Consider the following 13012-nt stretch of genomic DNA (forward strand, 5'->3'; position numbering starts at 1 on the left):
GCAGTAGAAGCACTCGGAAGACAGTACACAAATGGATCCTCATTAAGCAACCTGTAAACCTCACAAATTATTAAAAACACAAATAAACGGGAAATCTCTACACTCAAATTACAATGAAATGAAACTTACACCAGGTTCAACCAAAGCTTCAACTGGCAGACCTTTATTCAGGTTATTAAAACATCTCCATGAAAAAAAACAATTAAAATGCACAGAATGTCTATTATTGCATTCTTTAGTGAAGTCACATCTGAATAACTTTGCTAAGACTTATGTATGGCACATAAGCAAAGAGGAGGAAGTGCTGTGTCATACTGCAGCCTGAGAGCCACAGTTCATAAAGGGAAAAAAAAGGTTGCTGCAGTCAGTGGCCATCAACAAAGCTCAATCTGGGTCTTTTGAAGCGGAACATGGGCAAGCTGTAAATGGTGAAGAAAATGTTCCAGAAGCAGAAGCAGATCCAAGTGTCACAAAGAGGACTTGGGCAGTCTGAGCAGAGGTTTTAAAGACATCAGTAAAGTCCCAGCTCGGCACACAGTGACCGGTGCTTCTGAACACTGGACCAGCCATCTGGAATGGACCAGCACCAGCAATTGTATGACCTCAATCATATTTTAGAAACAGAAACAATAAAAAACTACTGTAGATTATAGCCAAATGTCACAAAGCACTGTCATTTCAATCCGGTGTAAATTTTAAAAGGTAGACCCATCTAAACAACAGTGTACCCCAGCAAGGGGGGAAAACGGCAAAAACAAACTCCCAACCCATAAACATGTACAGTATCCACAATATATACACTGAGCAGACAGCAACAGTCTCTGAGTCATTGCTCCATGGGGCTGTCCTTCATTTAGTCTCCAGCAGTGTCTTAATGTCTTTAATTCCATGTTCTGATGCAACAGTGATCACATGATCAAGTGCATTGAGGCGACCCAGAAGCCTCACCACCTCCTTAATGTGCTCCCTGTGCAGGAGAAACAATAAAAAAACATAGACTTAGTAAGAACATAGTCTTCGGTTTCCAACACCTTCATAAGAAGCATTCATCAATGTGACATTCAAAACTCTGTCATACAAATTGTCATAGAAATTACATACAAATCCATTCTAGGACCATTTATGAAAGCAATTCAAATCTGAGATATAACTGATTTGTGCTCATGCAACAACATGAGAGAGTGGTCAGATCAGTTTTCAAGTGTCTTTTTGGCTGTATGCTTTGTGTATGCCAGTATTAATGTGTTCCTGCCTGATGTTTCAGAGTACAAATCCACCCTCCCACCCATGAACAGTATTCAGCCCATAGAGCAGGGCATAATGGCTGTCCTCAAAGGGCCAGATGTAACCAAATTTAATATAAAATAAATGTAACTACTCCTTAATGTTAAATGACTCTGAATGTATTACTTATTCAATTAAAACATTACAGTTGCATGGAAAAAAAATGTTCGCTTGTTGCTCTGTGATAAATCCTTTTAATTCGTCATTTTATGAAATCCACAAACACCATCAATCAAGGATTAAACACTTCAATTAAATAAAAAAACATCAAACACAAGTTATAATATTAACTTTGATCAAAACGTCTGACATACTGAAGAGAGGCTTAATTAGTATAAAATCAAAAAATGTGAGCTGCTAAGAATTTATGACAGATGTAGCATTTCACAAAAATACATTTTTGCAACAGCCTTGCATCAAACCAATGAGATGCTTTGATTACGATAAACATTTGACTGCAAAATTACGGCAGAGTTTCCACATTAATGACTACACTGCTGTGTATTGGCTGTAAGCCTTACCACAAGGTAACATAATTGAAGTGCACTGTGGAAAATGTAGTTTTTGGTCAAAGCCCACTTCTTACCAATTTATTTTTAGGGACTAAGACCTTTTAAGCTCTTGAGCTCTTGGGCGTTGAGTTTGACGTGCCACAGAGCAAGCTCATTGGCCCTTTTTGTTGAAGAGTGGAACCAAAAGATGCCATGATTCACGCTGCAAGAAAACCTATTCATACTGCAGTCAGTGCTATGTCTCATCATTAATAAGGTTTCTAACTGAGGCGTGAAGCAAGACGAGCTAAGCATAGGGGTGGGCGATATGGCTCTAAAATAATATCACGATATTTCAGGGTATTTTTGAGATAACGATATACTTGGCGATATAGGAAAACAGAAAAATAACTAATTAATTTAAGGAATATAGTATAATAGTATAACAGTATAATCATAATGTGGCAAAATAAATAATATAGCATAAAATAATATAATGCAGCAAAAAATATTGCAGAATATTTAGTGCATGCATATAAACTGCAAACTAAAACAATTATACAATAAATAAACCTAAAGCTTTACAGTAAATAATAGACTACTTTTAAAACAGAACATCTTTATTATCACGATATGGATTTTTAATATCACGATATTTCTGTGTCACGATATATTGTACACGATATAATATTGCCCACCCCTAGCTAAGCATTCCGCTTATATGCAGATCTATGGGAGATCAAACAAAAAGCTTACTTTAGAACATGGAATCTTACAAATGCAAACCATTAGGCAAAATTCAGACATGTTGGCTGGTCTGTATACCAACACAGCTCACTGCTATTTATGAATGTAAAGCAAATCAGATCTCAGACAAAAAAATCTAATTGAATAATAAGCCAAAATCAACACACCGGACATTCCTCTTGTCCACATCAGAGGCTGTTAGGCTGGATCGGTACAGCGAGGTGGCCAGGTGCTTCATATACCGACATAGGTTCTCCATCTGAGGCAGAGTCTGCTGGCCCTTTAGAGTGCTGAACCAATGCACAGGGAAATACTCCACCACCTGGGGGCAGCATTAACCAAAAAACATTTGTAAAGTCTGCACTGACAAGGAGCAGTTCTACTAATGATGGTGAAGGTGTTAGATGCGTGTAAAAGCAAAATATTCTCACCCTACGGCATTTCTCCACGCTGTCTTCCCCAAAGTCTGCCATCTGCAGCGCTGAAAGAATGTAGCGATTTAGTGTGCTGTCAACAGCAAGCTCCTTCAGAGTACTCTGAGACAGGATGCCATCCCACTGTAGGATGTTCCCAAGCAGCTGCAGACAATGATAAAGTGAGAGAGAGACATACATTTCCATAAATGTAGTACATAAAAGATGAAACAGAACAGAAAACCCCACAAAAGCATATAACAAAGACAAAGGTCTAAAAGGCTGGTTGTACTTTACCTTCACACAGGTCCAGAACTGTCTCTGGGAAAATAAGTATGGACCGGAGTTCTTGTTTTCTAAAACACTGGAGAGAAATACATTGTACAGAAAATAGCAAAGAAAAATCATAAATTTAGTCAGAAAAGACTTAAAAGTGTACTTTAGTTGACTACAATATCTTTGTATGTAATACAGCAACAAAAGTATCATACTTTTTAGGAAACAGAGGCATGAAGATGTCTTCATCTAGAGAGCGTCTTATCCGCATGACAACAGTCCTCAGCAGCTCCTGGACAAACAGACTTCAGCTTATTATCTGAGATATAACATTATTACATTACTACCATAATTAACACCCTAAACATTAAATGAATCTAAACTTTTATCTAATAAGACATGCTCCAACATTGTATCCAAAACCATGACCTGTTAAATTAGTAAACTGATTCATAATAGTGACACCTTAATATGTACTTTGATAGGAACATATTTTTATTCAAACTAAATGCCCTTATCAGAATTAATACATATATATATATATATACATATATACATATATACATATATATATATATATACATATATACATATATATATATATATATATATATATATATGAAAGTTTACATTTGACTTCATGTATTGTGCGGCTCTATTAACTTCACAGTGCCAAAATAAAAATACTGAGAAGCTGGGAGTTTATTCTAGCTGTGATTTATGTTAATTTAATAAACAATTAATTAGTCAAGTCATTTCGGACAGTATTTACTGCTCTAACCTGCGTGTTGCGGTTCTCTCCGTGCAGTACTGTGGGGTAGCCTTTTATCAACCGCATCATAAAGGCCACTAGCCGGGAGGTCTCACGACGTGACAGCGGATCCCACACCTGCTCCGCCAGCACTGAGGAGAAACAGTAAAGTAAACAACACTGTGGAACAGCTTTGTTGCTTATGCCAACTGCTCATGCTACACAATATTTATGCCTGGGACTTATGCCAATGTACTCACTCCACAAGGTTCTTAACCTCTTTTTAACCTTAAGAAATCAGGGACATGCATGTTTATGCATTAATTTTTTTTAATAAAAAGAAAAGAGGTAATTAAAATTGTTAAATGAATGAATGCAGTCTGGCATTTTTAAACTGTTGGTTCCAGTTCTATAACCATCTCCGTCCACTGCAAATAACAAGCTCAGAGAAGAAAGCCCCTGTAAATCCTCACTCAAAAGCTGTAAGCCCAGCCACAGTGATGGTTATAATGGGGTGTCTGACAGCTCGTAGACTGGAATCATTGACTCAGTGAACTGTTCAGACTGCACAAGCTATTGCCACAGATATGAAACAATTTTTCAGCATTTAATCCGATGCCACTTTCATTACTCAAAGCTGGCTCACCTGCAAGCTTGGGGAGGACCACCCGCTCAACAATGGCAGGCAGAAGGCCAATGTCAATGTCCTCTTCACGTGTGTTGGTCAGCTCCTCACAGCCGTAGAACAGCAAAGACTCAAACCACAGCATGTACTCAAAGTTTGGACATTCATCCTAGAGACAGAGGAGACTACAATTACCACCTCTAATCCAAATCACAAACCGCGAACGCAGGTATGCAGGCCACTTGCAGACAACCTACACAAAATCTGCCATCACATTAATTATTTTTGGAAAACATTTTAGCACAAAAAATCTTAAATTCTCCAGCAAGCATTAAGCACCATTAAGTTAATCTTAAAATTGAAATGCTTTTGATAAACTGGACCAAGAAAATTGCTAGAGTCAGAAGGCTAGGCATACCTCCAGAGGAGACCACGGGATGAGCTGCAGCCGGATCAGGGGGTTAAAAAGTTTGGGAAGACACAGGCCAATGTAAGCGTCTCTGTAGCATGTAAAGTAAAGCTTCCTCCACACCTCGAATCGACTTTTGATGCAATCCAAAGAATGAAAGTCTTCTACAACGTCCTCAAACACCTTCTTTGATTCTTTCAGAACGCGATCTATAAAAGAGAGAAAATACCAGTATCACCTGTTTAATCTTCTTAGACATCAACTACCATTTTAGATTATATAAATTCTTGATATTTACTTCTGTTATAAATGTGTTTCTAACAACACAATATCTATATTACTTTGATCTGAATGGTTACCTCTCTCCAGGTTAAAGCTGTTAATGTCAGTGGAGGTCTCCTCATCATCACTGGACAGTCCCTCTTTGTGTTCAGCTCTTTTCCCACTCTGTTCTCGAGCCTGTCTGCGGCGTGTTCTGCTCAAACCACACAGATACACAATTAGATCCTCAACTTCCAGTTAGTGTGAACTGCAACTAATAAACAGAAGCAAGTTTCCATACCTCCTGGCCTCACGTTCTGCTACCCTCCTCTGCTTGCCAAGTTCCTGGTATGCCGCACGGTCTCGACCGAAAGGGTCCAGATTAGGGGCCATAACAGCTTTATCTACAACAGAAAGGATCCAGATCAACCTCCCAGACTGAAAAACTCTCCAGCCCTAAATCTTAACAAATCCTTAGCACTTCTGAATAATAATACACCAATATGCAAACTAATTCTGAAGAGCATCAACACATCTAAACTACTATTGAAATAGTATTGACACCCACTATCATACCTTTTTTTAGCAAAAATATAGTTACAGCTTGTACTATTGGTGGCAATTTAGACTAAGGGCGTTTCCACACTTGTCCTGAACAAATGAGTCAGCAACCAGAACAAATTGTGGGCTTGTTTAGGAGAGAAACTCATTATCACTGATTTTAACACACTAACTTTTTCCAAACCACAGATCGATTGAGCAATCCTATACATTACATTTCGGTGTGTGGTTTCTTAAACGATTTGGCTGGTGGGTGCTTTTGCGGTGCAAGACATTCCACCGTGCAAGCAACTGTTCGCTAACGGTTTGGTAAGTGAAGTAAAGGAAAGTAATGTGATGGAAGAATTATGTTACAAAATTAACTAAATCTGATTGAAGCCAACCTTGGAGCACCAATTTCAGGACGACAAGGGATCAGTACTCTGGACCGCTTGTTGCCTCAAAAGCAGCTTGCACAGTTTAACAAGTACAAAACCTGTGGAGAAAGCGCACCCCGAAAAAAAGCCTAGTGTGAAAACGCCCTAAAACAGCTAGTCATAAAATACTGTAAATAATGTGAACTTGTAAGGATAAATTACAATGAATGTACTGCAAAATAAAACAATTCTGCAGAAGTGTGTGAAGTGTGTACCGGTCCTGTGTTCACCTCCTTATGTAACAGGTATTTAAAGACTTCATCCCACTGCCTGACTCATACTTACTGACGTCGCACCTTAGCAACGCTTCAGATGTGACAGTATGACACTGGATCAGCCAATTCACACAAGGACTGAATACATTTTCATTTAAGAACAGAGATCACAACCTCTTCCACATTCATACACACACAAAAACAAACAAATGCCCACACGCAAGTCAAGGGCTAGAAAGTAACTCTGCCCATTTTTAGACAATAAATGGCAAATGACATAAAATATATCTAGAAATGTTAAAAGATGTGCATGTCTGGTTGTGCCAGAAAAAGAACAGCACCAGCACATCGAGACAATCAGGGCTGTAACTAACAGTGTGGGCTCTATCATTTAGGAGAAATAAAAATAATGAGGCCATTCAAATAAATAATAAAAACCTTCAAGATGGACTGACTTGAAAGGCTTGAAAACTCCGCCGATTCATCTTTAATATCATCCTGTCTTCTCTGGACACGCCGTGCCGCCCGTTGCCTTAGTAACTGGTGCATGGCAGCTTCCAGCTCCAGAACAGCAGGCACCTGAAAGATATGATGGGTTCTGTGACAGCAGTTCCTAGTTGAGTGGTGGGAGAGCGAGAGAGAAAGAGAGCGAGCACGAGTGGCTCTGGGCCTCTGTGCCTTTTGCTGAGGCACAGAAGGGCAATACCTCAGCCAACTCATCAATCAGTAAATCAGCCCAGCCAAACTGGCTTTTTAATTTGGCTTTGACTTTGCTTACACTTGGCATTAACAAAGAATCAACCCAATCCAATCACGCCAAACGGATAATCCTCATGATGACATGGCACATTTACCCTGCATCGTGCAAGTTCGATGCATTCCGTAAAAATTAAAACGCATTCAGAATCTGACCATATCAGTTTTTTCTACAGATCATTTAAACCTAAAACTAAAGAACTAGAATAAGCTAGACCTTAATATGCATCACTGTTAAGGGTTTCAAGTGCATCTACTTCAAAATACAAGGAAGTGAGTTGGGCCCAATATTAGCCCAATTATCTTGTAGTGTGGGCCAGACAGTAGCATATTAGACTACAGTAGGGTAAAATCTGTTTATTGACGACGCATGCTTTTCCTTCCCTTATGAAAATTAAAACACATCAAAGACACTGAGTTTTTGAGTATTACCAGTGCTGTTCTTTTCTATCTTTACATTCTACATGCACAGAAAATTGAGGGTAGAAAGGTAAAGATATCAGATATCATTTGCATCCTAAAAATTGCTCCAAATGCCACCTGAATTTCTAAGCTACATAAAGAGTCTCCTTTAATTAGGAATAGTCTTTTTGGCACATTAGCCAAGAAATGCTACTACCATGTGTTTTTGAGTAACTCAAGATGTGTTTATAAGGTGCATATGGGATAACCCTCTGATAAGGGACATTTCAATGCCAAATTTGAACAGGGGCCGGTCCATCAGCATGTTAAAACTTTGTTTATGATTGCTATGCCCCAGCAAAGGCACAGAAACACCATAACATTGTCATGCTGCTGGAATTAAAGACATGCTGTTAAAAGATGTTCTGCTTCTGTAAGTCCTGCTGAGGACACAATTATAGCTTTCTGCTCACAGTCCTGAACTTATGCGAAAACTACAACTGCCGTTTACCCATTTTACAAAGTGCTGATGCTGGGTCAGAACCTGAGCAATTAAAACATTAGCCAAGTGACAACCCCTATTTTAAAACCCGGTTAAAATGTTAATTGAGCAGATGTTACTTAAAGCGGTTGTTTTCCACCATTAAAATGACTACGGTAGTATATTGTGAATTACAACAAAAATTACCCAAAATAATCTTCCATTATAAAAACAAAGCAGATCAGATACACAAAACGGATTACAACAACTCATCATATTGCAAACATCACACCAGAAGCTAGCTTAACACAGGCTTTTAAAAAGAACGATAGTTTCATTTTTTCTTACCTTTTCACTGAAACACTCAAGCAAGTCTCGGACATACCCTCGCATTTCTTGCAGGAATTTGTACTGCTCTGCGGTGTGCTGCGAGGAGTCCTCCAGCTGCAGGATGCTGCTGTTGGAGGCCTGCAGCTCCTCCTGGATTTGCTCGTAGCGCCGGGCACTGGCATCGCGGCCCTGGCGCATAGAGCTCAGCCTGGCATACACAGGAGACATACATCAGCTCCCACTCCCAGAGCAAAGCAAGAGACATGCCCGCCTGCATCTGCAGCTCCTTCTACTGGCTCACGCTCAGATAATGTATATCAGGCACAGATATATGTTGGAACTAAGCGCTGCAGGGCAGTGGGAACTCCAGGAGCAGGACTGGGCACCTCTGGTACAAATAAAGTAGGCCTGCAATGAGCAGCTCTCATCCTAATGAGACTGAATAATGCCTGAAGCAAGGAATGCTCCAAACATTCCAATTAAAATGGGCAATCCCAGAATTAACCATTATCCCATCAGAGAAATCCAGACTGCACCTGTTTAGTGCAAACGGCATTGGCAAATCATACTCAGGCCATGACCGTGGAGTCAAAAATGCATTTAAACACTGGGCTTAAAAGGCATCAGTGTTTACTGCATCAGAGAGAGACAGATAAAGAGGGATCTGGCAGTGCAACACTCAGCGTGGGTGTCGAACTTGGCTGGGTTATAATACAGTGGGCGTGAGAAGCGGAGAGCAAAGAGACGCTCAGAGCCTACCTGTCTGTGAGACGTTTCTTTACCAGAGCTGTAGTGATAGGGGTAAGGCTGCTGCTAGGTATAGGGTAGGGCACTGGACCCTCAGCTTTCACAGGCTTGCTGCTGTCTGCCCCAACTGCAGCATATCCATAAGGCATGTTGTAGGACACTCCATATGGCTGGCCCTCATATCCAGCTTGGTAGTACATGTTTGCGTCTTCAGGTTGGCTGGTTTGGACCTAGAAAACGTTTTTTGAAAATAAATTGGGGTTAAACTGTACAGATGGATGTGCTGCATTTAGCTATTTATTATTGTACTTTTTGGCATTAAATCATTACATCTAAACAGAGACACAAACATACAATGTATAACAAAAAGGCACACAACAATAAAGACTTGTCCTGAAGGACTGATTGTTTTGCATTCTTCTGCACTCAAGGAGATCCCTTAAGCTGCTGAACGGGCTGAAAGAGTGCAAAGATTGGAGGGCTCACCTGTGGGATGCTAATGCCCTTCCTAATTTGCTCCTGCTCCCAGCGACTAACTTCTTCATCATTACCTTCAGTGTCCAGAGCCTCATCATCACTGCCCTCAATACCTGCACAATCACAGGCATCATCAATACATTTCAGCACAGAATCTTCACAACACACTAAATCACACTTCAAATCTATATTTTAACCTGCGTTAGATCTAGTAGACAATACCCCTGTCTACCTTTTTTTTAGAAATTACAGTCAAAAGGTTTATGGTTTTATATCAAAAGGTTTATGGTCATTTCATATTTAGAGTGAATGCAGTATGCAGTAGCTACTAAACAATAATAATTACACATTTGGCCAAAGCGTGATCACTCAATGCCATCAGATGAAAGCTGACAGCTTTTAATGCATCTCCCTCCCACTCAATATTCAAGTATGGCATCTGATCTATTTACATGACAAGAACACATTAAAAACACACCAATTGATATTTCACACTCACCAATCTCCTCTGCTATTTTCTGCCGCTGGCTCTTCTGCTTGACGCCACTGAAAACTATCCTCTTCTCATCTTCGTCATCACTGCCACCCTGCTCATCTTCATGAACCAGGCGTTTATTTGCTACCTCTGCCTCCACCAATGGGGCATCTCCTCCAAGCTCACGAGCCATCTGCCGCCGTTTACGTGCAGCGTGAATGAAGGCTGCATCTGGGATCTCACCTGAAGAAAGAGCAGAAGTTTCACATTAACACTAAAACTAACAAACTGAACATAGAACGTGTTCTGACATTTCTCTTTCTCATAAAAAAACATCAGAAAATCAGACCTGGTCTGAGGGAGCTGAGAGCAGACAGGGTCTCGGAGAAAGCTCCTCCACCACCGGGCTTTGCTTCACTCTCATCTTCTGGTTCATCATTACTGTCCACCTCCATCTCACCTTCACCCTGCTCACTGCTGCCTCTGCTGTCCACTGGCTCATCTTTGACTATTGCTGGACCAGATGCACCTACAACAAACACAACCAAATTACAGACACAGAAAATATATTAGCTACAAATATTAATATACTCAAAACTCAAAAGATTTTTTTTCTATAAATAGATTTGTGCATGATGTGTTTTCCATCTGTGCACGATTTAATTACAAAAACATATGTTAAACAAGATCATACTACATGATTTCTACATGATTTTTCTGTATGACAGAACCAAGACTACGTAACACACCATCAAGACGCGTGGTGACGTCCTGCACCACATGGACTATTTTCTCCTCTCTGTATTCCTTCTTGAGTTGCTTAACAATCTTCTTGCTGTGGTTGGACTTCTTGACTCTGAAAACTTCAGTTTCCTCTGGGAAAAAAAAGAGAATAATACAAAAGTATTATATCGAATACTGGCTTCAGCACAGAATTCCCACATTGGTGCATCGCTATTATTTAAACATGTTATGTTTAAATGACGACTGTTTACACGCGTCATACTGTTTATTTTTTGGAAAGACGCAAATAAACATTATATAGATCTTATAAAATGATAAGATATATAGCTACGGCATTACGGTCATACAGCGTTTGCTTGCTACTTACTTTAACAGTAACGCTGTAACAATTTCCATAACGCATTGAAAAACAATTCAAAACTCAAACTGTTGACACACCCCTCACTTTCCTCAAGGCAGCTTGGATTTGGTAAGCTAGTTCGCTAAAATGTTAAAATGTAGGCATAAATGGTTACTGCTTTTACCTGTAGTATTTAGGTACCTTAGTTAACTAACTGTGATTTTTGAGGGGCTTACTTTATTCTAACCTAGTTAGGATAGCTAGTTAACTAACTGGCTAGCTAACGTACGCAAATACAAATGCATTCAAAAAAACGTTTTAACTATTACTATTTCAGTTACTTCATATCAAATTAGTCAAACTAGAGCTATAACTCCCCAAAATAAAATATTTTAATAGTCTGTTATCGTACATGAACTAACACTAAATAAGCTAATGCTAACTAGCTTAAATAGCTACTAAATGTTAGAGAGGAAACAGAGGCATGGCTGAGTTAACCAATGCGAAATCTCAAATGTTATACAGGAAAGCTCAAGTTACCAAAGTTAGCTTAGCTACTCTTTTTGATTTAGAAAATGACAGAAGCTAGCAGCATGTAGCTAACGTTACATGTGCTCTGTGTTAACGTTAGCTGGCTATAGCCACAGTTAGCTAAGCTAGCTAGCTACCTGGCTTAGCTCAGTTGGACAGCTAGACACAGTTAGCTAACCTAGCTAGCTGTTAAGCTCGCATTGTAGCTTGCTGGCTAACGTGTTAGCTAGCTAACTATCTAGCTACCTTCTTCGTCGTTAAAGCTGAGCAGGCTGGCTTTGGGCTCCTCCTTTCCCTCTTTCTTCCTTTTCTTCTCTCTGGCCGCCTTTAAAGCGCTGGACTGAAAGCCGTTTCCGTGGTTGTTGACCGCGTTGCTGTCGGCGCTGGCTGTGCCAGAGTCGCCCCCCGCTCCGGGCCCGCACGGCGCCGGCGGCTGGTGCTGCTGCTGCTGCTGCTGCTCAGCGCTCTGGGGCTGGAGCTCGTCTTTCTCCTCATCTTCGGAGTCGTTCCTCCGCCTAAAATTGCACCTCCTCGCCTTCTTAAACATCGCGACCCGATCACCAGCGCACCGTACAGGCGCAGGCGAGCTAATGAGGGTTATTTTTTGAGGCGCCAAAACACTGGCTGCAGCTCCGCCGCACTCGCACCATCTTCCCGACGAGTTAGCGCCGCTTTCTCGCCGGCGGCTCCGGGATGACCTGTGGAGAAGCTGGTTCAGTGCTGCCTTCTTCTGGCGGAGAGCTTTCAAACACCCCCACACACACACAATAAAAACGCTATTTTAACCCGATAATGCATGAATTTAAGTCCCTTTGAATTTATCAAATTAAATAACTAAAACTAAATTCCTTTTTTGACTTTTGATAACGAACAGATAATTTGAATCAGACTCAGATTTAGAGCAACGAAGCACCCAAAACACGCAGGAGTGGTCTACCTGCATAACGCTTATATATCAGTTTATATCAATATCAACCCAGCCGAATATACACCTCTTTAGTCTCTGAATCAGTTTATCTGATTTTGCTATTTATAGGTATATGTTTGAGTAAAATTAACATTGTTTTATTCTATAAACTACAGACAACATTTCCCCCCAGATTCCAAATAAAAATATTGTTATTTAGAGCATTTATATGCAGAAAATGAGAAATGGTAGAAATAACGAAAAATATGCAGAGCTTTAATGCAAAATAATGCAAAGAAAATTCATAAAGTTTTTGGGGTTCAGAAATCAATATTTAGTGAAATAACCCTGTTTTTTAATCACAGTTTTCATG

General features: G+C 40.1%; 1 protein-coding gene across 1 annotated transcript; it reads right to left on the bottom strand.

Annotated features, from left to right (window-relative positions):
• Nucleotides 1–135: 135 nt before the first annotated feature.
• paxbp1 (PAX3 and PAX7 binding protein 1) lies at nucleotides 136–12429 on the bottom strand. Its single transcript, XM_007252466.4, has 18 exons — nucleotides 11979–12429; nucleotides 10867–10992; nucleotides 10467–10646; nucleotides 10142–10360; nucleotides 9652–9755; nucleotides 9178–9395; nucleotides 8437–8626; nucleotides 6905–7028; nucleotides 5559–5661; nucleotides 5356–5471; nucleotides 5006–5205; nucleotides 4609–4756; nucleotides 3993–4114; nucleotides 3427–3503; nucleotides 3233–3299; nucleotides 2954–3100; nucleotides 2690–2844; nucleotides 136–967 (listed from the first exon to the last, which is right to left on the bottom strand). The coding sequence occupies exons 1-18, from the start codon at nucleotides 12277–12279 to the stop codon at nucleotides 850–852; spliced, it is 2715 nt and encodes a 904-aa protein (XP_007252528.3). The 5' UTR covers nucleotides 12280–12429; the 3' UTR covers nucleotides 136–849.
• Nucleotides 12430–13012: the final 583 nt, after the last annotated feature.

The sequence above is a fragment of the Astyanax mexicanus genome, chromosome 20 (genome assembly GCF_023375975.1).
Source record: "Astyanax mexicanus isolate ESR-SI-001 chromosome 20, AstMex3_surface, whole genome shotgun sequence".
In the NCBI taxonomy this organism is placed as follows: domain Eukaryota; kingdom Metazoa; phylum Chordata; class Actinopteri; order Characiformes; family Acestrorhamphidae; genus Astyanax; species Astyanax mexicanus.

Coding starts and splice junctions, on each gene's coding strand:
- paxbp1 (XM_007252466.4), bottom strand. CDS start 12,279: ATGTTTAAGAAGGCGAGGAGGTGCAATTTTAGGCGGAGGAACGACTCC. Junction 5,662..6,904: donor GGAGTTTTCAAGCCTTTCAA/GTCAGTCCATCT, acceptor TTTCTGTTGTAG/ATAAAGCTGTTATGGCCCCT. Junction 4,757..5,005: donor TCCCGTGGTCTCCTCTGGAG/GTATGCCTAGCC, acceptor CTCTGTCTCTAG/GATGAATGTCCAAACTTTGA.